At 39.6% G+C, this 22,029-nt stretch overlaps 3 protein-coding genes and 1 long non-coding RNA gene across 12 annotated transcripts in view; 1 reads left to right on the forward strand and 3 right to left on the reverse strand.

Moving 5' to 3' along the window:
- The window catches only part of scn1lab (sodium channel, voltage-gated, type I like, alpha b), a 33,594-nt gene extending 25,626 nt beyond the window's left edge, over positions 1–7,968 (reverse strand). For both annotated transcript variants that reach the window (XM_089009002.1, XM_089009010.1), the window contains exons 1-4: positions 7,540–7,968; positions 1,544–1,860; positions 763–881; positions 499–588 (exon numbers count right to left, since the gene is read on the reverse strand). In XM_089009002.1, the coding sequence (XP_088865128.1) occupies positions 499–588; positions 763–881; positions 1,544–1,810 (476 nt within the window). In that variant the 5' untranslated portion in view covers positions 1,811–1,860; positions 7,540–7,968. The remainder of the gene's footprint in view (positions 1–498; positions 589–762; positions 882–1,543; positions 1,861–7,539) is intronic.
- Positions 7,969–8,147: 179 nt separating this feature from the next.
- LOC148903810 (cordon-bleu protein-like 1) lies at positions 8,148–11,773 on the forward strand. 3 transcript variants are annotated; one of them, XM_089009105.1, is made up of 7 exons: positions 8,148–8,519; positions 9,614–9,757; positions 9,971–10,244; positions 10,473–10,582; positions 10,776–10,958; positions 11,034–11,124; positions 11,635–11,773. In XM_089009105.1, exons 2-7 carry the CDS (start codon positions 9,722–9,724, stop codon positions 11,652–11,654), a joined length of 714 nt encoding a protein of 237 aa, XP_088865231.1. In that variant the 5' UTR covers positions 8,148–8,519; positions 9,614–9,721; the 3' UTR covers positions 11,655–11,773. The 3 variants fall into 3 exon arrangements, with proteins under 3 accessions (XP_088865231.1, XP_088865221.1, XP_088865239.1); XM_089009095.1 differs by lacking the exon at positions 8,148–8,519 and having other exon boundaries at positions 9,525–9,757; XM_089009113.1 differs by lacking the exons at positions 8,148–8,519; positions 11,034–11,124 and having other exon boundaries at positions 9,526–9,757; positions 11,635–11,768.
- Positions 10,103–21,738, reverse strand: LOC148903811 (rho guanine nucleotide exchange factor 7). 6 transcript variants are annotated; one of them, XM_089009075.1, is made up of 14 exons: positions 21,611–21,726; positions 20,616–20,696; positions 20,070–20,195; positions 18,515–18,653; positions 17,437–17,528; positions 16,808–16,894; positions 16,647–16,734; positions 14,862–14,998; positions 14,623–14,769; positions 13,683–13,769; positions 12,322–12,397; positions 12,169–12,245; positions 10,439–10,505; positions 10,103–10,227 (listed from the first exon to the last, which is right to left on the reverse strand). In XM_089009075.1, the coding sequence occupies exons 3-13, from the start codon at positions 20,112–20,114 to the stop codon at positions 10,473–10,475; spliced, it is 1,008 nt and encodes a 335-aa protein (XP_088865201.1). In that variant the 5' UTR covers positions 20,115–20,195; positions 20,616–20,696; positions 21,611–21,726; the 3' UTR covers positions 10,103–10,227; positions 10,439–10,472. The 6 variants fall into 6 exon arrangements, with proteins under 6 accessions (XP_088865201.1, XP_088865165.1, XP_088865183.1 ...); XM_089009039.1 differs by having other exon boundaries at positions 17,382–17,528; positions 20,020–20,195; XM_089009057.1 differs by lacking the exon at positions 20,616–20,696 and having other exon boundaries at positions 17,382–17,528; positions 20,020–20,195; positions 21,611–21,738.
- An 85-nt stretch (positions 21,739–21,823) lies between these two features.
- Positions 21,824–22,029, reverse strand: part of LOC148903812 (uncharacterized) — a 32,469-nt gene continuing 32,263 nt past the window's right edge. Inside the window, exon 5 of the long non-coding RNA XR_016116538.1 lies at positions 21,824–21,978. This is a non-coding gene — a long non-coding RNA (uncharacterized LOC148903812). The remainder of the gene's footprint in view (positions 21,979–22,029) is intronic.

The raw sequence follows: 22,029 nt of genomic DNA on the forward strand, positions 1-22,029 counted from the left end.
AGGCAATCCGTGGAAGGGTTAACATAGAGAGATAGATAGATAAATAAATACTTAAAAAGGGGTGTCAATTATATGCAGAAATGGGTTAAAATGACAGTGATAAGAATAATGCATCTAATGAATTGATTTCTACGATTATTATTATATAAAATGCACACCCATGTCATAGTTTAATAACTAAAATTAAACGTAAAGACATCCACCAAAATCCGAGATCAAACCCAACAAAATCTCGGTACATCACACGCGCCACAACATAGACCCGTTTTCTTGTGGTCCAAAGTCGAATCGACTCTCTGTCACAAAATTGTCAGTGTTGCTGCAACGAGCAACGTAATGAAAATGTTCTGCCAAATTTACAAACAGCGTATATTAGACTGTATACAGTTGTAACAGTTACAGTTGTATACTGTACACCGTTCAATACTGTTATGACTGTTTCATTGCTGAAACAGAGAAGCAACGACTCAATTGGAAAGAGAGAAAAAGGGGACTCACTCTACATTCTTGGCCCATTCCGGCGGGTTACTTAGGGTCATGAAAGCACAGTTGGTTAGGATGGTGAACATGATCAACATGCTGAACATCGTGGAAACAAGAGTCAAGGAACACGATGGAAAACTGACGTTTGGTGTGCATTGTATGGAAAACTGACGTTTGGTGTGCATTGTAATTACAGTCTATCGCGCTTTCACAACAATTCGCCCGATCAACACTTCAATCTATACAAAGCACTGTCAAAAACACAATTGAAAAGGATATGAATGCACTAAAATTCTAATAGCTATCCTCCGAAGTGGGTTGAAGGGACTTAAAATATACAAGGCAGGAGTGGCGTTGAAACGGAAAATTGCCTTCCCACGATTCAGTACTATGAAGGTCTGAATAAGAGACAAAAAGTATAGTTAAGACATTGAAATCAGTTGCTTTGTACATTCGGTCTTAAACTGGGCGCTGGTTTGAACTCGCACCGGCCAATTGGTGCTGTTGTGGAATGCCAGCTGGCTCAAGTAAAGCCTCTTTTTTTCTCAAGAGCACTTTGAAACAGTCATTGATGCCTTTTTCACGTCTCAGGTGAGTTCCTGTAAGTTCTCGTATTTTCCGCACTATAAGGTGCAACTTCAATCAATGATATTTTACAACTTTTTCCATATTACAGGATATGGCGCTTTCTTACAACTCAATTTACTCCGAAAATGAACAAACAACTGTTCTATTATTTTGTCAGAGGTCAAATATTAGTATTTTCATGACACAGTTTATCTTTTAACAACAGCGAGATATAACATCTATCAAGTGTCTCCATTTGGTCCATAATGCTGCTGCTGGTTCCTTGACTGGTAATTGTAAGAGGGAGCACACAACCCCTTCTCTGGCATCCTTTCAGTGGCTAATTTTTTTGGGACATTTTACCCCGTCAGGTTTACCGTACTCCAAATTGGATGTTGTTGAATCGTACTTACCAAATCTTAACTAAGACTATTCTCCATCCCCTCAACATATACTGGCTAGTCGGATAATTTTGGGATTGATTCCAACAGACCTTTTGATTACTGTAATAGCTGTCCAAATCCTCCAGAGGCGTGGACACCAAACCGGAAGGGATATCACCATAGATGAAAGGGAGTGATTTTCCAGCCTCCAAATCACTGTTGGGTTTGGGCCCGTTTTCATCATCGCAGTCGCTGCGACGATCTCCCCGTGGTCTCCGAGCCTCTTCTTCGGCGATACACCTTTCAATGGCGGCCAGAGACTCCGGGACAAAGGGGCGAAAGCTGTCAGGACCAGGTGGTACCAGTAACTGCGCCATTTTGTCATCCTGCTCCTTTAAGTCGAGAGTAGTTCAGTTGGATTAGGGAGCTGAAAGCGAAAAAAAGGAAATGAAAGGTTAATGGGTGCGTACAAGCTAGAGAAAATTACATAGTCCAATTTTGATGAACTGGCACACATTAAATTAAAAAATGCCCTCCCCCCAAAAGAAATACCGTAATCAGAGTGGAATTTATACCTACAGTGTATCTTGTAAAAATAACCCCATGATATGGTTTGTTTCTTGGTAAACAATTCAACTCGAGGGTTACTTTTAAATTTGACTAGAATAGTCAGAATTGTCTTTTCATGAAACATTGCCAAGTTTCTAACAGACTTTTTCCAAACGTGCACACACAATCGTTTATAAAACGCAACCAGCGCTAGTAAAGTGAGCTGGCCACAAAAGAAGCAAAGTACACACCACGACTCAAATAAATGTAAACGGCGAGATATATCCTGACGTATGTCACAGATGGGCTTCCGCCTTCTGCGTGGCGTCTGTACGTAGCCGACCAGACACTCCAGACCGTCTTATTAAAACATGACAGGCACTGCATGATAGCCCCCTTGTGTGCCATGCTGTGCTGATAAATGAAAGACGTGACGTCATTTAGGGTTACAGGGGAAAAGTTCGGGGTTACGATGTCCTTCGTTGAAGAATTACTGTTGTCACATTGACATTCAAAACTAAATGCTTCACAAGGTGACTAAATAATTCGGAAAATGTACAGTTTTAAAGGACAACAGACACCTCCCGACTAGTTCCGTCCATAATTTGTAAAATCACTTCAAATTACTTCTACTGACCGCATTTTACAAAGATTCCACCGCATATAGCTATATTTTACTTTAAATGTATGTATATAAGTGGTGCAAACCGATCGGACAAGCATCCAGCTACTGTTAGCTTGGAGCCGTATAGCAGTGATTTTCAACCACTGTGCCGCGGCACACTAGTGTGCCGTGAGAGATCGTCAGGTGTGCCGTGAGAAACTATCCAATGCCCCCTTTTCAAATGTAAAATTTTACAAACATTTATGAATCATTTTCTGCCATTATTATGTCATTGTCCTGTGTACGTGCTGAAAAGACTGGGAGGGTAATTTAATATTTGTCTGTGTGGCAACACGTCACTGATTTCGTCTTTCCTGCGAGATGGTTTGTGGTGTGCTGCAAAAAAAATTCAAATGTAAAAAAAAACGTGCCCTGGTTCAAAAAAGGTTGAAAAACACTGCTGTAGAGCACCAGACGGAGGGGGATGAGGAGCTAACCGGAGTTAGCGATTCGCCACTTGGATAACCGCTGTCATCCCCTCAGCCGAACAATGGGGAGAAAGGTGATTCCAGTGGTGAAAGAGAGCAATCACCAATACAGTGATACGTCGGCTTACGAACGATTTAGCTGACAAACTTTTTGCCTTACGAACATTAAATTCGCGAGAATATAATCTTGCCATACAAACTACTTTTCGGGAAACACCCGGAGCGCCACAATGGCTGGCGGACTAGTTTTCGGCAGGAAGAACACCGAACGACACGGCCGAACACCGCCACAGTGGCTGCCGGACTACTTTTCCACACCCCCTTTCTCTGAGTGATGACCGTAGTTTTACAGGTCCTGTTGGATGGGCACAGATTTAAATGACGTCGTTTGAAAAAAAATATTGGCACGGCACTACCCACTCTTGAGGTGCACTGAAAGAACCAAGATAAGGGCACGGAAAATCTTACTAGACCCTCCACACCCTGCCCATCACCTTTTCCAGCTAATCCCCTCAGGTAGGATCCATGAGCACCAAATCCAGCAGACACTTGAACAGCTTCTTCCATATGGCCATTAACTCTCTAAACAGTAACCCAAATCTAACTATGTAGTGGCTCTTTCAAATTTTGCACAACCCTGTGGAACAGCATCCATTATACTCATCGTAGCTCCAGCTCTGTACTCACTTGAACCACTGTTACTAATCCCCAGCACTAGACCCTTTGAGACGCTCAAGGTCATCTGCATAATTGCACACTTGTACTACAAATACAGTGACTGATCACTATAAAATGGTTGATTGATTTTCAGCGGCAACTGTACAACTGTAATCACTGATTACATTAGCCATGCTTGATACTTTGCACATTATCTCACAGTTATTCTTGAGATGTACCACTTACATTAAGGAATGCTCTTCTATACTTATTTGTCATGTCTTTGTTTATGATGATAATAGTGCAACGTGTTCAATCGGAGACAAATCCCTTGTGTATTCTACATACTTGGATCTTTTTGATTCTGAATAGTAATACAGTAAAGTCTTGTTATATCGATATCGGATATATCGATAGTCCCGGTTATATCGATACTATTTCTATGCGCGCACGGAGAAAATTAATGCAAACAGGGTCGGATATATCGATAGTCCCGGTTATATCGATATTTTTTCGGACTCCCTTGAATATCGATATAACGAGACTTTACTGTAATTGTAGTCACTGTTAATATTCCGTAGTAGTCATGCGTAACGACCGTGCTATGGGAGCTCATGGGGTGTTCCCCAGTAAATAATCCAATGTTATTAAACTGGTCTGGGAATTATCATGCGTTTACTACAAATAATGTATCTTTGTTGTGTGTTGTTTGACTATGCCAGTGTCGTGACAAGCAAAACCATTGTGAATGCTATTTCAATGCATGGAAACAGGGACCATTCACTGTATATGCACCTGTTGCTATTAAAAAGACCAAATAATAGATAAATAAATAAAGAATAAAGTCTCGGATTTAATAAATAAAGTCTCGGATTTCACGCAATGTAAATCAGTCATTGAATTTTGTTGACATAATTCAGAGCAGGAAATATTTTTCTTTCCTAATGTAAAATATATCTTTTAATTTGAAAGTTTCAGAAGATGCCGTCTGCTTACTTGGTCATATTTTGGTCTCCGAATGTCGTTTTCTGAATCTTCTGGTGACGAGAAGTGCTATGCCATATTTTACAGCCCACAATTGGCATGTTCTGTCTACATGTCATTTTTTGCGTTTTTATTATTTATTTTCGTCTGCATTCTGCTGGGGATTTTTTTATACTTTGGAATTAACAAGAACACCAGCTCTAAAATGAATTGAAGAAGTCAAACTGAGATGAGGAATTTGTTGACCAATTTATGCAACAGAATGAATGGGAATAATAACTGCACTGGAATCGCTGTGATTAACACGTCCACTCACAGCACTGAGATAGTGTGTTTGATTCTGGGTTTGATTACAAACAGGTAATGTTTGAGAAAGAATAACAAACTGCAATTTAATAATAGAAAACTCAATTATATGTCAAGACGATATTTAATTTTGAGATGTATGATTATTGAATAGCACAGTGGTTCTTAACCAGGGGTGCTCCCATGCCCTAAGGGTTAGAGAATGCATCAGAATCAGAAAGCCTTTAATCGTCCCAACAATGTTGAAATTTGTAATCCACAGCAGCAAAAATCAAAGGAGTGCGGGGGGGGGGGGGTCAAAAAGAAAAAAAAAAGTATTGTATTGACAAAAAGAAAATGTCAGAAGACTGAAATGTACAACTGCTCCCAGGGGGTGCGAGGATGCCCTCGGGGAAATTTAAAATTTTTCGTGGATGATGGTCGGACAACCGGAAAAAAGTGACAAATTCTGGAAATCAAGAAGTCATTGTGTTCAATGGCATTAGGGATAATAATAATTTAGTTTTATAGCTGTGAAGTACTGGAAAAGGGAAAGAAGAAGAAGAAGCTGTGAAGTAAACCAGTTATAATTAGTATAATTATTTATATATATAATATAGTATCTTCTTTTCTTTTGGCTTTTCCCTTCAGGTCATAATAACTTTTAGTCAATTTTAATAAAGTTTAATAAAGACTTGAACACATGATGGTTGTGTCACTTACACATCCGTCTGTGTAAGCTCTCAGTCGTACAGGCGTGGTCCATCGATGAAAAGGTTTCTTCAGCCGTCATCTGTACTTCTTTGAAGGTGTCGGACATTTCGCTTCTCATCCAAGAGGCTTCGTCAGCGTAGTTTTGGTAGTTATATATATCCCGACTGTCCAGAGGTCAGAGAGACGGTGCCAGACCTCTTTGTTACAGCTTCAGTTGTTGTGAAAGCGCTATGATAGGTCCGTGCTCTTAAGTTTGGGAGGAGCAGAGGACTATTCCCTGAGGCTACACCGATTACTTCTATTGTCCTGACCGATTAATGGGACTATGACTGGCCTGATTGCCCCATTTGCTCTGGTATCACTTCATTAGCATAACTAAGCCTATGTGGTCTAAGAAGTCTGCTGTAAGAACGATCCAAATTAAACCTCACTCCACCATCACTAAATCGCCATGGTGCAGACTTGATCTTAGTTTTACTCCCTGGTGCTTTCTACTATCTGTGACTGCTTTATTTCCTGTAATGATAGTGCTTTTTTACAGCTTCAGTTGTTGTGAAAGCGCTATATAAATCAATATGTATTGTATTGTAAAAGCTGTAAACGATAGTTACCCCACTTTCATGAACTGTTATCCAGAATATTGTATGGCCGTATACTGTTCAAAACAATAACAGTATGTACAGTGTAAAATAACCACATCTCGCACCGCTATCCTCTGGTAATTGACTGTGATTCAAACTAGAGTACATTGAACAAATATGCTTAATGTACTCATTTTCATTTCATTGAGTTTCAATTTCAAGCAAGCACGTTTACAGCATCCCTTGGATTATCACAATGTGCCCTCGTGTGAGCAATTTGTAAAACGGGAACACTGCCGGGAATGCAGTTTTACCTTATCCCCCTGGGTACTGTATTAGTGACCGCTAGCTTGTATTTCATTGCCATCATCTCTTAACCATTTTCTTTACGACCGAACCATAAAACCCAACTGAGGCTTTGAAGTCAACAATTAGTGGGAAATGCTCAGGTCCAAATCCAAGCCCCGGAAACCACATGCCGTTCAACACGAAGCCAACCTAAAACCACGACGTGGTACAACAAACCACGAACAAGCCAAAACAAGTAAACACAAAACCACCGTGTGAACAATAAAAGGGACACATATGACAAAATCGATATTTGAAGATCGTTTAGGGAGTGGATCTTTGAAACATATCTGGGCGTGTCCTGACCAGATGTGAGTCTATTTGCCCACAATGCATCTCTAAAAGGGAGTGGCCACTTGTCGGAAAACAGGCGAATACCTTTTATTTTGCAAAAATTAACAATACCGTTAGTCCCCGGGTCATTGAAATGGTTGTCTCAACGTTTTATTTCGCCCATACGCAATGGTGGTTGACAGGGTGGCTCATATAAAACGCCCGGTGTTATTTTTCGTCCATTTTGTTTTTCGCCAATCATTCAATATTATCCTCAATTTATTTACACCTCGTCGAGAGGAGACAAAATGGATGAGTCATGATCGCTTGCATATATTACAGAACCGTGCTTCGAAAGTAATTTTCTTTCTAGTTTTGTTTTGTTTGTCTGACTTGCCTGTCAAACGCACAACAGGTTGACGATAGATTTCACACATTAAGGCTGTTTTATAAAATACAACTAATCACGGAAATCTCTGGCGGGTTTAAATTTTAAATGACAACCACAACGACTAACGTTTTTAATCTCAATTTACACCTGTCCACTATAATGGCCGTTTGTAACGTTGTACTTGACAGAGTCGAAGGTGTCACACGTCAAGGAGAAGATGACAGGTACTCACCGTCATCACGACGACGTTCCGCAAGTGGGCATGAAGGAAAAAATCCCGGCTCATATTTCGCTTTTTCTCAAAACCGGATTGATGGAGGGGACAAAATAGACAAATGAAACACATGTCGAAATCTAAAAAAAAAGAGACGAGTGTCTTATAAAATCCCGGCGTTAGTGTCTTTGAAGGCCTTCCTCAATGATTTTTTGCTGGCTTCCATTCGGTTCGACTTGAGCACAGTGGATGTGCAATGGTGGCATTACACCAAGCCTTTTGAGGACGTCAACAACGTACCCGCGAGGACGACAAGTCCACCTGCTGTCAGACCGAAGAAAAACACGTAGCGATGATAATGTCAATTATATTTTTGTCGTTTTTTAAATTTAGCGCATTTATTGAAGTTGATTCGCCAATTTAGAACCGATAAGGACCGTCGTGGTGTGTATAATCACGGGAGCATAAAAAAATCAAAATGCATTACAAGAGTCTTAGTTTTGCCATAGGAAATGTTGCCACCTGTTGGCTAGCTCTTCAAATTACGTCATGGAGCTGCTCTAATGTCCACCCCTCTCGTGTCCACCAGTCACAATGTGCCCTTTTATATTTATACATTGTATATGTTTTACATTAGTATTTTTTCCACATATAATTGTACATTATTTTTGATAGTAAATTAATTTCAAGAAAAAAAAGAGGAGTTGTTTGGGAGCCGAAAGAGTCGGCTCTTTTTAGTGAGTCGAACCAAAAGAACCGAGTCTTTTATAAAGAGCCGGTTCTTTTTCCCATCACGACTGCATACCCTTGAAACACTCCTGAGATGGACAATTACGCGTTCAGACGTGAGGCGTGGTTTCAGATTAAAACCAAACAGGGATTATCCGAGATACAACCATTGCGTTTGCCCATATTGCTCATTTTATTTTATACACATGGGTGTTACTTGAAAAAAGAGACGGATCCATTGATTTAAAAAAGGCTGATCATTGATAGAGGTAAGATACCAACAGCACTTGGTGAAATATTTAGATTTATTTAATGCAGGGATTCTACATGGACAGACATCTAAAGGGCACTAATCTTCCTTTGGAGCAAGTGTAATCTGATTTGGAACTGAGATTTACCGTACTGCTATATATATTGGCATGTTTGAATGAACTTTCTACATGATCCCGTGGTAGACGAGATTCCATTCCTTTTGGATAATTAGCTGTAGTGTTTGTCATTATGGGTGGAATACTTCAAATAAAACTGAATATAATATTTAGGAATTAAATTGTGATAGTCGTAAACATGTATGTTGTGCTTTTTCAGAAAATATTTGTTGGACACAGTAGCTCTGTTTAATGTTTGATAATTGAACTAATTAGAATTTCTGTCCTAATTTCCTAATTATTCATGAATTAAATGGTTTTGTTTCCAAAATCCTAAAATTCCTAAATAATAGCAAATACAGTTTTAAATGATAATTACATTGCCCGAAAAAAAAGTTGCTTAAAATGAGTGAAGACAAAATAATTTTATCACATTGCAAAACCCCGAAGAGATAAAAACAACAACAACAGATTACTTAAATTAAACCATAAAGTCATTTCTAAGATTATGTCAGTCCTCCAACTATTGTTTTTTGATAGTTGACAGTCCTTCAGTCAAACCAAACAAAATACTCTGCTGTATTATTTATTTTTTCCTGATGATGTATTTATTTATTTAGATTTATTTGTTCATTCATTCGTTTATTCATCTATTTATCTTCTTATTTGTTATTTTATCTACCCATTTATTTATTTATGTACAGTATTTAATTATTTTATTTATTTGTTTATTCATTTGTTGGTTCATTTATTTATCTGTTTATTTGTTAATTCATCTACCCATTTATGTATGTATGTATTTATTTGTTTATTTGTTTATTTATTCATTTATTTATCTGCTTATTTGTTAATGTATCTATTTATTTTTTTATTCGCCTATTTATTTATTATTTTTTTGTTTATCTGCTTATTTGTCATTTATGTATTTATTTATGTAGTATTTATTTATTTTGTGCATGCTATATTTGGTTATTGAACGTTTCTTTTCTCTTGAGGATATCAATGATGGGCTAAAAGCACCACAAAGGTTATTCTTGATGGACAACTTTACTGAAAAATATTAGACTCCAAATGTTTTGACGGACGCACCGAAACCTGACGTGATGGAGAACAAAATCAAGAGTCCTTCTGTGCCCGAGGTGAATTTTTAGCGTGAATACCAAATTAAATAACTGCATAGACATTTTGTTTTTCATTTCCCTTATTGCAACTTGTATTTATGAACAACCTTTATCTTATCTTTTGGCCATCAGCCATTGAACAATTCCACTGCAGCCCAAATAATTTCATGTCAAAGAGCCGATTCAACCATATACGTGCTCCCTCACACCTTTATCGAATGTGCTTTGCAGCCCTCCGTACGCCTGTTGATCAATTACAACAAAAGGCAAAAGACCGTGCTGAGAGTCAACCCTCAGTTACCCCTTGAGACGCTCCTTCCATTGGTGTGTGACAAGTGCGACTTGAAATTTGAGACAACGATCCTTCTGAGGGACCGTCAGTCCAAAGAGTCGTTGGACATTGCCAAGTCTTTAAACCAACATGGACTACGGGAGGTGTTTGCTCGGGACACGGCTGACAAAAATTGCTTGGTCGATCATTCTCAGGCCTGTAGACATGAAATAGGTAAGCCAAAAGAGACACGGGGACATACAGGATTTAATACAGTTGCACAGAAATGACTTTTTCGCTACTTTTGGCAAGTCTCAGTGACAAGTAATTTACATGAATTACAATTTATAAATTAAGAACTGCCAAATATATACAGGAATTTATTCGCTTACAGGTACGAGTGCATTGGGGCGGATATGCTTTCTCACCAATTGCACCCGTTCTTGTTTTGCGTGTCCATAGTCAATGGCGGTGCTGTTCATCATGTGGATCTGTCTGCGCACAAAAAGAAACAGAAGGAGAACAGAGTGTTTCTCAGCCTGTGCAGAAGGCTGACGAAAACAGCAGAAATTGTATGTTGGAGAATTGTGCCATTGTGAAACGAAACATTCATAGTAAATCACTTGTGGGTGTGAAAATTAGGGTAATTTATTTTATTTTTTTTTATGTAGTTTTTGTCTCAGAAGAGACAAGAACATATACAGTCATGTGTTGCTCAAGTGTCTTTCATAACTAATGTGTGAACATATTTCCATTTCCCTCCAGAAAGTAATGATCGAGAATCTTTCTGGTGTTCCCAAACAAAAGTCAGTTGATGTGAACCAACGAGATATTTCTTATTCAAACACCCAGACGGGACATCCGCACCAAAAGAGACGAGCTCCACTCCCCCCCATGGGTGTGTCCCGGAGTGTTCCCAACAACCTCAGCAATTTCAGTGGCTCGCAGGTCTGTGGTTGGCTGAGTGGAGTAAACACACCACAAAATGAATGTACTTAGGGTTAAAATATAGCTGCTCTGCAGAGATCAACTGCATCGGATGGAAGAAGGGCAAAGAGGAATGCCCCACTTCCTCCCTGTGGCAACAAGGTGCAATCAGGCATCACCCTCGAAGGTAACATGATATCATGGTGATATCATGTGGTATGTTCAGATGCAGAAGATTAAGAATCCAATCCCGGTTTAGGATTCAGATTGAGGATGAAGAGTACAGTATCTACACTTTCCAACTATCTATATCTTTATATCCATCCATCCACCCATCTACCTAGCTAGCTAGCTAGCGAGCTATCCATCTGTGGTACAAGTAGTAAGACTCTTACGCACTGAATATAAGTTTGAAAAGTACTTTCAAAGAAGTACAGATGACGGCTGAAGAAACCTTTTCATCGATGGACCACTCCTGTACGACTGAGAGCTTACACAGACATAAGTCACAAATATTTGTTGTCTTTCACACGAACTCCATTTTGATGTGTACGGGCAAAATAAAGACACAATTTGGCTTTTTCTGCCATGAGAACCAACATGACTAAAAGCTGTGCTGAGATCAACTGACATAAAAAACTTAAGTTCATGACAATTTACTGAACATAGATTTCCTGTACTGTATCTGTTTTTCCAGATTCAACTGAAAGGAATTGAACATAAAGCGTGTTTTAGACTGACAAACATCTTCTCTTGGAGCTGACAACATCTATTGCTAGTATCAAAGTGATGCTAGCAAGGGATCAAGCGCTATCTGCAATGAAGGAGCGCTGCTTTGTCCGTCACCGCGCCATTTCCGATGGATTTGTTTCCTTGGCGATGAAGACAGTGTGAGCCCCTTTTTTCTGTTAATTTTACTTCTTAATATTTCTGCTTCCTCAACAAATTTGCAAGTATGACAAAAGCAAAGTCATTCTACAACTTTTATTGTGTGAGAAAAACAATAGCAAGATGAGGTGAGGCAACCCTCATTCTTCCATGTGCAATGTACACTTTTTTTTTTTTTTTGAGCTACGCTCAGTCAAAACGAAACTAATCGGCATTCAACTGTGTCCCTTTGATATGATATCGTCAGTTGCGATGCCCTTTTGCGAACCCCGGGCACCTTTGGCCCGAGTGTTGGTGCAGTGGACCAAGTATTGCTATGAGTATTTTATATTGTCAGTCACACCTGTTGCAAGTGAAAAATCCAATTCTGATAATCTTCCAGGCAGGTACATGAGACATGCAGGGTCTCCACCAGCTCCCCTGAAACAAAAGTGTCATATTAAATATGGCACACGGAGCTTTGTGAGTTTAACAAACAATCATGAAGTTTACATACCTTGCAGCTCAAACTCAAGTCGTCCGGGTAAAGTTGATTTTTCCGTCACTTTGACACCTCGACGAGGCAGTCTGCCCTTTTTTTTTGGGTTAGGGGGGACAACATGTATTTATATTAATAAAAGTTATTGTGATTGCTTTGAAAATATCAACACCTTTGATGAAAATAAAGTGAAACTAAAGTTTTATTTATTTAGCATGTACGTACAGTGGAACCTCGGTTTTCGAACGACTCACAGTTCGAACAAATCGGAGTCCGAACAAAAAAATGTGAGAAATTCTTGCTTCGTAGTTCGAACAAAAATCGGAGTTCGAACGCCGGTACGACGCGTGAGTGCGTACGCGAGGGTGGGATGTTGAGCGGCGTACGGGTGCGGATCGTTCTCTTCGTGAGCAACTGTTGTCGCGTGCGGACGTGCTGCGTTTTGCTCTCGCGTTTAATATAGGTGTACAAAGTCTTTTAGCCCCTAATCATGCCTCCAAAGAAAGTCAGTGCAAGCAGCAAAGCTGCTACAAGTGAAAAAAGAAAAGTAGTCCGTACAACTATTGCATTTAAGAATGAAATACAGTAAAGTCTCGTTATATCGATATTCAAGGGAGTCCGAAAAAATATCGATATAACCGGGACTATCGATATATCCGACCCTGTTTGCATGTAATTTTCTCCGTGCGTGCATAGAAATACTATCGATATAACCGGGACTATCGATATATCCGATATCGATATAACGAGACTTTACTGTAATAGCAAAATATGAAGGAGGTGTGCGAGTGTCTGATCTGGCTAGCGAATACAGCATGGCGAAATCTACGATCCACCGTCCACCTGCGCCTTCTGCTGACCACCAAAGGTAAAAAAATCCTATTCATAATTCTTTTATTTATCCTTTTTTTTTATTTTTACACGTTCATGTTAGCGTAATCTTTCGTACGGAAGATTACGATAACGCAAACGTACGATTAGCCTGGGTTACATTTATGTTTGTTATTTGTGTCTTTGCCATTTTGCTTAACATTTTCTGAGATATACATTGCTTTTTATGTGTTGGTCAGCATAAAATTATGTATAAAATACCAAAAAGGTAAACATTAAGGGTGTTGGAACGGATTAAAACGATTTACATTATTTGTAATGGGAAAAATGATTTCGGTGTTCGAACAAATCGCTTTTCGAACAAGGTTCTGGAACGGATTATGGTCGAGAACCGAGGTTCCACTGTACTACTTTTTGGTTATTTATATTTGAATTGTGTAACCGAGCAGTGCCCTAACACTTACGCAGAGCCGTTTAAGAGGAGAATAAAAAATTATACAGTAGTGGATAGGACTAAAAAAAAAAAACAAGTCGGCAACTTTTGATACCTGGTATGTGATATTGAGTTGCTTATTGTCCACTGACAGAAGCAGAATGTCTTGAGGGAAGAGAATCATGAGTCTTTCATGGAGGCCCTGGAACAACAAAAAAAAAAAAAAATTCAATAGATCATGTCTCGCATTATATAAGTCGTAGCTAATGTCTTGAGTGAAGTGTTGCCTTTAAGTTACAACATGAACATCTGGACTGAACGAGCTTCGCCGAATACATTAGTTGAGGACTCCAGGGTTTTTTTGGGTGTGGCTAATGGATGTATGGAGTGTCAATCAGATCAGTTTCTAACAATCTGTTTGTCTTTTCCTGCTTCACACTGTATGCAGTGCTGCCTCTTTGTCATATTTTTACATATTAGGCAGCAGGAAAATAAATAAATCCACACAAATAAATAGATAAAAACAAACAGATACATAAATAAATGAATGAATACATAAAAACATACATATAAATCCATACTGTAACTAACTCCACTAATAAATAAATCCACTAATACACAGGTGTCAAAGTGAAGGCCCGCGGGCCAAATCCAGCCCGCCACATCATTTTTTTCGGCCCGCGAAAGCAAATCAAACTTGTTAAATTCCATGATGATTGCTAAAATCTGAGCCAAAATTTCATATTTGTGGATGTCAACCACAATAAAAGTCATTATTCTTGACTTCAGATGTTAAAACGAGTTATTCATTAATTTGCTGTGTGGTCTATATGTCATATTTGAAGGGATTTAAGCATTCTAATGGTTTCCCCAAATTCATAACGGCCCTCGAGAGGAAACCATAACTACAATGTGGCCCGTGGCAAAAAATGACTTTGACACCCCTGTCATAAGTGAAAGAATCGTGCTGGACCATAGAAGTGTCTCGATCATGCTGTTGAAGTAATCCAAGTCACCTGTTTGTCATCACATTACAGGCCAGATTACGATGGTACCTGTCTGTGCGTGTTGATGATATGGACCACCGAGACGTATCCTGGTAGGCCCATGTGTTGTATAGGCAAACCTTCCCATTCCCATATAGGAGCGTGCAGCAGGTATTTCTTCAGTTCCTCTCTTTTCCAGTGCTCATCGCAAGGCAACTGCAGACGCAACATACAAAATCATTTTGGTATTCATGTGTCACCGACAGACACGTTTGTGATGAGATGGTGAGAACTGGATGAGTCATTACTAGATAAGACAGAGCGCAGCGGGAAGGACTCAGTGGTTGAGTCCTCGATTTATGTCTGCGGTCTTCCATGTGTTTCATCCATGTCTGTAGTTCCGTTGCATTGGGGCATATGAAGATCTTTGGGTGCACCATTGAACCTGTCCAACAAAAGAAACAGGACAGATTAATGTTCTGCTTGACGGGTCACACGTATACTTTTTGTTTTTCACCACACTGTTATTGGCAACGACTGTATTTTTTTTATTTTTCAAATCTACAGATTCAATAGAAAGTAATCGTTTTTGGAAAAAATAAAAATCTAGTGTAATGGCTTTTAATAGTGTGTACTGTATACATTTTGCGTGATTGGTTTCAATTTTTATGTTTACCACTGTGTAGTTTGTTAAGTTAAAATGTAGCTTTTTTTTTATCAGCGTTAGCTTTTGGGGTAGCGTTTGTGAAGCTAGCAAGTTTGGTTGCACGATCTAGTGATCGTAAGTACGTTTACATTTTTTTGTAACTCTGAAAAGTTGAATTTGGTTCATTCGAGTGGAAACTAACACGCAAACCACACACCTTCGATAGATAAATTAATCGATTGATAAATGGATAGTAAGAGGTCACCTTCAAGTTGAATAAAACAATGATGATTTAAAGGACAACTGACACCTCCGGACAAGTTGTGTCCATAATTTGTAAAATCACTTCAAATGACTTCTACTGAGCAAAGATTCCACTGCATATAGCTATATTTTACGTTGAATATTCAGGATGTCATGTTTTTGAGTTGATGACGATCCCCACGTGACGTCACGTTTGGAACGCCCCTGACCGAGAAAGCGACACACAATGCATTTTGGTTATTTTGTTTGGTCTGAAAACTTCGTGTTGATGGCAAAATTAGAAGGAAAACACATAAATAATGCGATGGTGAATCGTTGTGTGTTGCACCAAGACGACAATTTAATTCTCGTTTACACAAATTCCCAGCAGACAAATCAGCCCATTTCCAATGGAGCTTTGGCGCCATCTTGTGCATTTTCTGGGATGCTACATTTCATCCAGATGCCTCAAAATTACACGGAATTACTCCTTTAATCGATTGAAAACATTTATGCTTTCCTCTTCAGAACGATTTAAATCATATTCATAACTGGATGAGTAACTAGAAAGCTTCTCCGAATCTGAAGCCATTGTTTTGATTCTTGAGCAAGGCAAGACGTCTTGGCGTGACGTCACGAACAAGGGGGCGGGACCTTCTGAAACTGAAACTTTCTCAGATCATTTTGAAGTAGTTTTGGGAGACTTTAAGTCATTTTTATTGGTGTTTTGCATTTCACTAAAAAGATCAGCCTGCGTGTTTTGGGTATTTTAGATGCTATAAAACGTTTTTCTGATGTCAGGAAACACAAAAGTGATGTCGGTTGTCCTTTAAAATCAATATCAGCAAGTAGAAGACATTAATACGCCGTGTTGTCACATTATATATTCGCACTGGTTATTGTAATTTGGAACCTTTTCGGAGAGATATGCTCAAAATGATCCCAGACAGGAGATGTTCTCTTCTTTTTCGTTCTGCGTCCATCGAGGAACAAATGAGGAACAACAAAATGGTGTCGGTTGTCCTTTAAGTGTGTTTTGTGTTGTAGTAAAATGCACTGGCCACTAGAGTGCACTCACAGCCTTTTGGAAGTTACAAACTAAACAAATCAACCCGAGTAAAATATGTCAAACTAAAATCTTTTGACATTTACCCGAGCCAAACAAAACAATGAAGATTTAAAGTTTGCTATATTGAACACTTACTGCTTATTTCAAACATATGCGGTGACTGACAGTTGTCATTGTCCATTGGTATGATCTGAAAGGAAAGACCGGAGAGTGGAAGCATTCCCTGTGAAAAAGAAGAGGAAAAGTTACAACATTACATTTGCAACATGTAAGGACAAAGAAGAATTCTGCGGTGCCTCATAAACGAAGTCTTGCTTTGTGTGATCCAAGGAAAGGAGCAGCAGGTGGAAAGAGAATAAAACCAAGAAATGCTCTGTCTTCTCCTGTGTGGGAGAAAAATGAATGCGATGACTATAGGACGAAAGAAAGCGGAACACGCCATAAATACATTCGACCAAAATAGATACAACGCACAGGCTGAGATGAGTTGTCGCTCAAGCGTTATTGTCGAGTCATGATCATGCTTTTGAAAGCTGTGGGTATTCTTTTGAAACATTTTACATTATGCAGTAAAACCACTGCAAGAGTTCGGCTTTGGCCACAGGTGGTTCGAGTCAACCGGTGGGGAATTGAGCGAGCCTTTGAGTCGAAGTGCTTGTGGTTAAATAATAATAAAATAACTTATTTATAGCCAAACTGCGACAGGATTAAAATATTCTGCACGTGGATTTGACACATTTTTTTCAAATAGGAAGTGAGAAATGGCATCAACCCGTGCTCCTGTCTTTTAAAATTAGAATCAAGCGTCTAAAATTATGGAATTGCGACAAAAAATAAAGAATACGGTCTCAGGTGTGCAGTAAATTTCACCTTTGAATATTTACTGTGCAGACACATTAGGGAGGAGTGGATGATCTCTCCGTACATGTGAGCAGGTCGACCTTCCCAGCCTTTGATTGGCTGCTGGGAGAAGATCCTCTGGTGCAGTTCGCCTTTGCTCATGCCCCACAGAACCCCCTATCGACACAAACACGAAATTACACCATAAATCCGTTGAAGTATTCCTGGCCAGTTTATGAGGATGATTAAATTACCTCAAACAAACAAATAAATAAATAAATAAATAAATAAATAAATAAATAAATAAATAAATAAATAAATAAATAAATATGCAAACTAATATAAATAAATAAAAACTAAATTAAAAATTAAAAAAAAGAAACAAATAAATAAAATACATATATACACGCATACATACACACGCGAACGCACACACACACACACACACACACACACACACACACACATATATATATAGAATAGAAATTGGTAAAAATAAAATGTGAAAAATAAATGAAATAATTAGGCAAAAAACATATAAATGAAAAAACAAAATGAAAAATCCAACAAAGAAACAAACAAATAAGCAATAAATAAATCAACAAATCAACAAATTGCTCATGTGCAGCTGGGATTGATGCACACCTGTCAAATCTTGGCCCAATGGTAATGTTGGGAGGAGTAATTGGTTCAGTAAGTTTTATTGAAACACCAGTTTCTATTTGGACGTTTGCACTTCAAAAAATATAATAGAATGAAGTAAATAAATAAATATAAATGACATGGCATTAACTGTATAACAAATAATTTTATGGACCCCAATCGAGTGTACCCCAGTTTGACCATGTCAGCATTATAGTGAGCTACTTACAGTTACAAATAATGAAAGATACTTTTTTCACCACTACTAATCCTTTTATATTTTAATGTAAACTTGCCGCCTACAAATTTCACCATTGTAATTGTGTATAGACGTGCAGTGAATTGCTACACACATTTCAGTCTCAAGACCTTTTCGCTTCCTGTTAATTTGGAATGACAAAGTAGCGTATGAGGGGGAAAAGAATGATGATACAGGATATATTGAACCTGATCTCATAGAAGTCACTTTAAATAACAGCAGTCAGTTCAGTTCCAAAACGTTTTTGTCACCGCGAACATACCGACGCGCGCACACGTCCGCCATGATTGCGATGTTGCTGTGGTTGCCGCACCGAAGTGTAGCACGACGGCGGCTGCTTGTCGTCTCTGCTGCTGTTCCTCGCTGACAATTGAAGCCTGCTTTCTCCCAAACTCCACACGCTAACAACAACAACAACAACGACAACATTTAGACTTGTGAACAAGTGCTCAGTGGGGAGATATGGTGGGAGGAGGGGGGCTGCTAATGAGTCAGTCTTGCGCGCTCAGAACACGACAACGGGCCTCCCGCCGACAGACATAATCAGATTATTAGCAGGCGAGACAGACAGACACCCACACATAACTAAAAAAAACGTGCATCTTTTACTAAACTAAACCGTAGCCGAAACGGTAGCTAGCTTACATTTGGCGATGACAACAACACAGGAATAAAATTAAATATCAAATGCGTAATTAATACCGCCTGTATCTCGATTCCTGTCAAATATTCACGCACAGGCCCCCTTTTGTACCCCTCTCTCCCAATTAATTCAATCTGAAATGAATTACATTGATTTGACACAATTCCACTAACAAATACATACTGAAATTACAATTACATGTATTTCACAATCCACCGTGGAGGTAACAAATCATCGACTGGGGTGCTTACATCCCCTCCTGTCATTAAAATCCTAATAATAATAATAATAATTATTATTATTATTAAATCTAGTATTTATGTTTTTATAATTTTTTTAAGTCGTTTCACAATTGTGATCAAATTTTCGGATTAATGTTAAAACTGCTTTGCAGATAATATCTAGGATGAGCTTCATGATTGAGTAGGAGTGGAAATTACACACACACACACACACACACACACACACACACACACACACACACACACACACACACACGCGCACGCACACACACACAACACACACACACACACACACACACACACACACACACAACTAAAGTTATAGATTAGCCGTGGTAATCTTCTCGTTTTGGAACGTGCATGGATTTGCCCCCTCATTGTCAATTTTGTAACCCCCCTACGCATACACACACACACAACCCCCATGTTGTTGTAATCTCTTGAGCTCCCAAATTGATGTTTAATAAATACGAGACAATGAGTTTACGTTCCACCTTAGGCTGCAAAGCGTTTGAATTTGAGCGGTCGCCTCGCACGTGATTGGCACGAATCTTTAAATTTGAAACGGCCAATGTGTTTTTTTTTGCGTTGGTATAAATTTCATTTTCAATGAAGTATCAAACAATTGATTTGTTTTAATATTCTGTGTCAATCGGGAAAAAAATGCTTTTGAAAATAGATAAAGTGTTTAGAAGTGTGGTTTTTCACCGTTTCATGAATAAATCAAAAAATAACAACTACTAATTCTTCCCTGTGGCCCCCTGGGTGGAATTTACTACTACTAAAAGCCATAAAGGTTAACACACACATCACTTGGAGTGTCTTATGTCCACCCGCTACCATTTCTTTTCACATCTAGTTCAAGTTTACGCCGCATCTTACCCTAAATGGTCCCCAGAGAGTTCCAGGAGCTCGATCTCATCAGGACCCACCTCGTCCACACCGCTGTGCCTCTGGGTCACACTGCAACATCCCATGGCGGATGAAAAAGTTTGCCGTCAGAACACCGTGAGCGACGCCATCTCCCCACTGTGTGTTTGCCACACTCTCAACCAGGCCTAAACAAATACAAAAAGAGCTGAAAAGAGGATATCGGACAAATGAGTAGAGGAGGAGGGGTGAGTTGATAATCTCTAGTTCCCCTCTTTGACCCCCTCCCACCCCCTACCCCACCAGTATGTACTTTGTTTCCATCCATGCCGTCACATTTGTCACATTTTGCAAGGTGGTGATGGCGGGTGCGGATTCCAAAAAGCAGGCAGGAGAGAGCAGGAGGTTGTGTTTGACAAATTGTATTAAAATAAAGTCAGCAGGAACAAAATGTAAAACATCAAAATCACCTGAACAGAAAAAAAACAAGATTAAAAGTCCGCCAAGATGAAACAAACACATGCATATAACAGCATTAAACAATGACCCGACAGCGAATGGTCGTGCCGGGAGTCCTTTTGAGTGACACTGATTGTAACGACCAGCACCTGTGCAGGTGCAGGCGAGGCCGACAGCGCCACCCGTTGTTCGCCAAACAGATCACGACAACATCAGAGGTGTTCAGGCGTCTGAAGAGGAATTGAAGAATGAAGAAAAAAAAACCGTGAAGTACAGTGTGGTTGTTTGTTCCTTCCTGTCAGCTGCCTTTTGGTTTCGTCTCTGACACGAGCGCCTGTCCACCCCCAGCCCCCCCCAAAAAAATACTTCTCACGCATTCAACTTTCTTTGGAGGCAGATTGTTGTGTTTCTGTGCTTTTTTCTTCAGATTTTTTTTTATTTCCAAGCAGGAAGATTGCAAAATGAGTCAGCAAGAAAGCCCACGTGCAGCAACATTTGCGGTCAAACTTGGACAGTAATGTGCCCGTTTGTCTGCACGCTATTGTGTTTGACTCAAGTCATGTGACCAGAAATATAAGCATGACAAAAAAATGACAGTATGGATTATCCCATTCACAATCACAAGAGTCGCTAATAAACCGCTCTGACATACTTTTCTGTCACTCAAGACTTCCTCATGCAATACCACAGCTCTTCTCTGTCAGACGCTTTCTCCAGATCTACAAAGACACAATGCAATTCCTTCTGACCTTCTCTGTACTTCTTTATCAGCATTCTTAAAGCCAACACTGCATCTGTCATACTCTTTTTTTTTGCATGAAGTCATACTGCTGCTCACGAATGTTCACTTCTACTCTTTCCCATAGTTTCATTGTATGGCTCATCAACTTTATTCCTCTGTAGTTAGAACAACTATGCAAATCTCCCTTGTTCTTAAAAATGGGCACCACATAAGTCAACCTAAAGCAAAATAATTAACACCATGATCATTATTGTAAAACATAATAAGATATTGCAGCCTCCTTGACAGATGTGAACTCAACCAACCTTTCCTCCACCTCAATTAAGAGCACATTGAGTCCGCATCGTTCCCTGACTGCTAATTGGTTCCCGCGAGACACCAGACAACAACACCCAAACTCACCGTGAAGGCCCTGGCCCCTCCCCCGGGCCCTCGGTCATCCTTGGCAACGTGAAAGCGGTCGTCAATATAGGCGGTAAAAGCACTCTGTGGACCACACGGTCTCCTCCTTGATGTGGCTGGAGAACAGGTAGAGACAGCAGGGGGCGCAATCGCACACATCATCATCATCACACCACGTTTTTTTCGTTTGGAGTTCACACTCTGAGGTTGTACCTGCTTGGTCACGTGAGCTGAGAGCCGATTGGAGCTGAGATGGTGGCGCTCACGGGTCAGTCGGACGGACGTATCCATGGTGAAAGAAGACCATGTAAGGTGATGCGGCAGGCAATGCAAAATCAAACTTTTTTAGCTTGTTACAGTAGCAGCGTCTGGATGGATGGAAGTGCACAATTGTTGGCGGGGGAGCGGAGTTATCCAGA

Source organism: Hippocampus bargibanti, linkage group LG01 (genome assembly GCF_051943395.1).
Source record: "Hippocampus bargibanti isolate YZ-2025 linkage group LG01, ASM5194339v1, whole genome shotgun sequence".
NCBI classification, from domain to species: Eukaryota; Metazoa; Chordata; class Actinopteri; order Syngnathiformes; family Syngnathidae; genus Hippocampus; species Hippocampus bargibanti.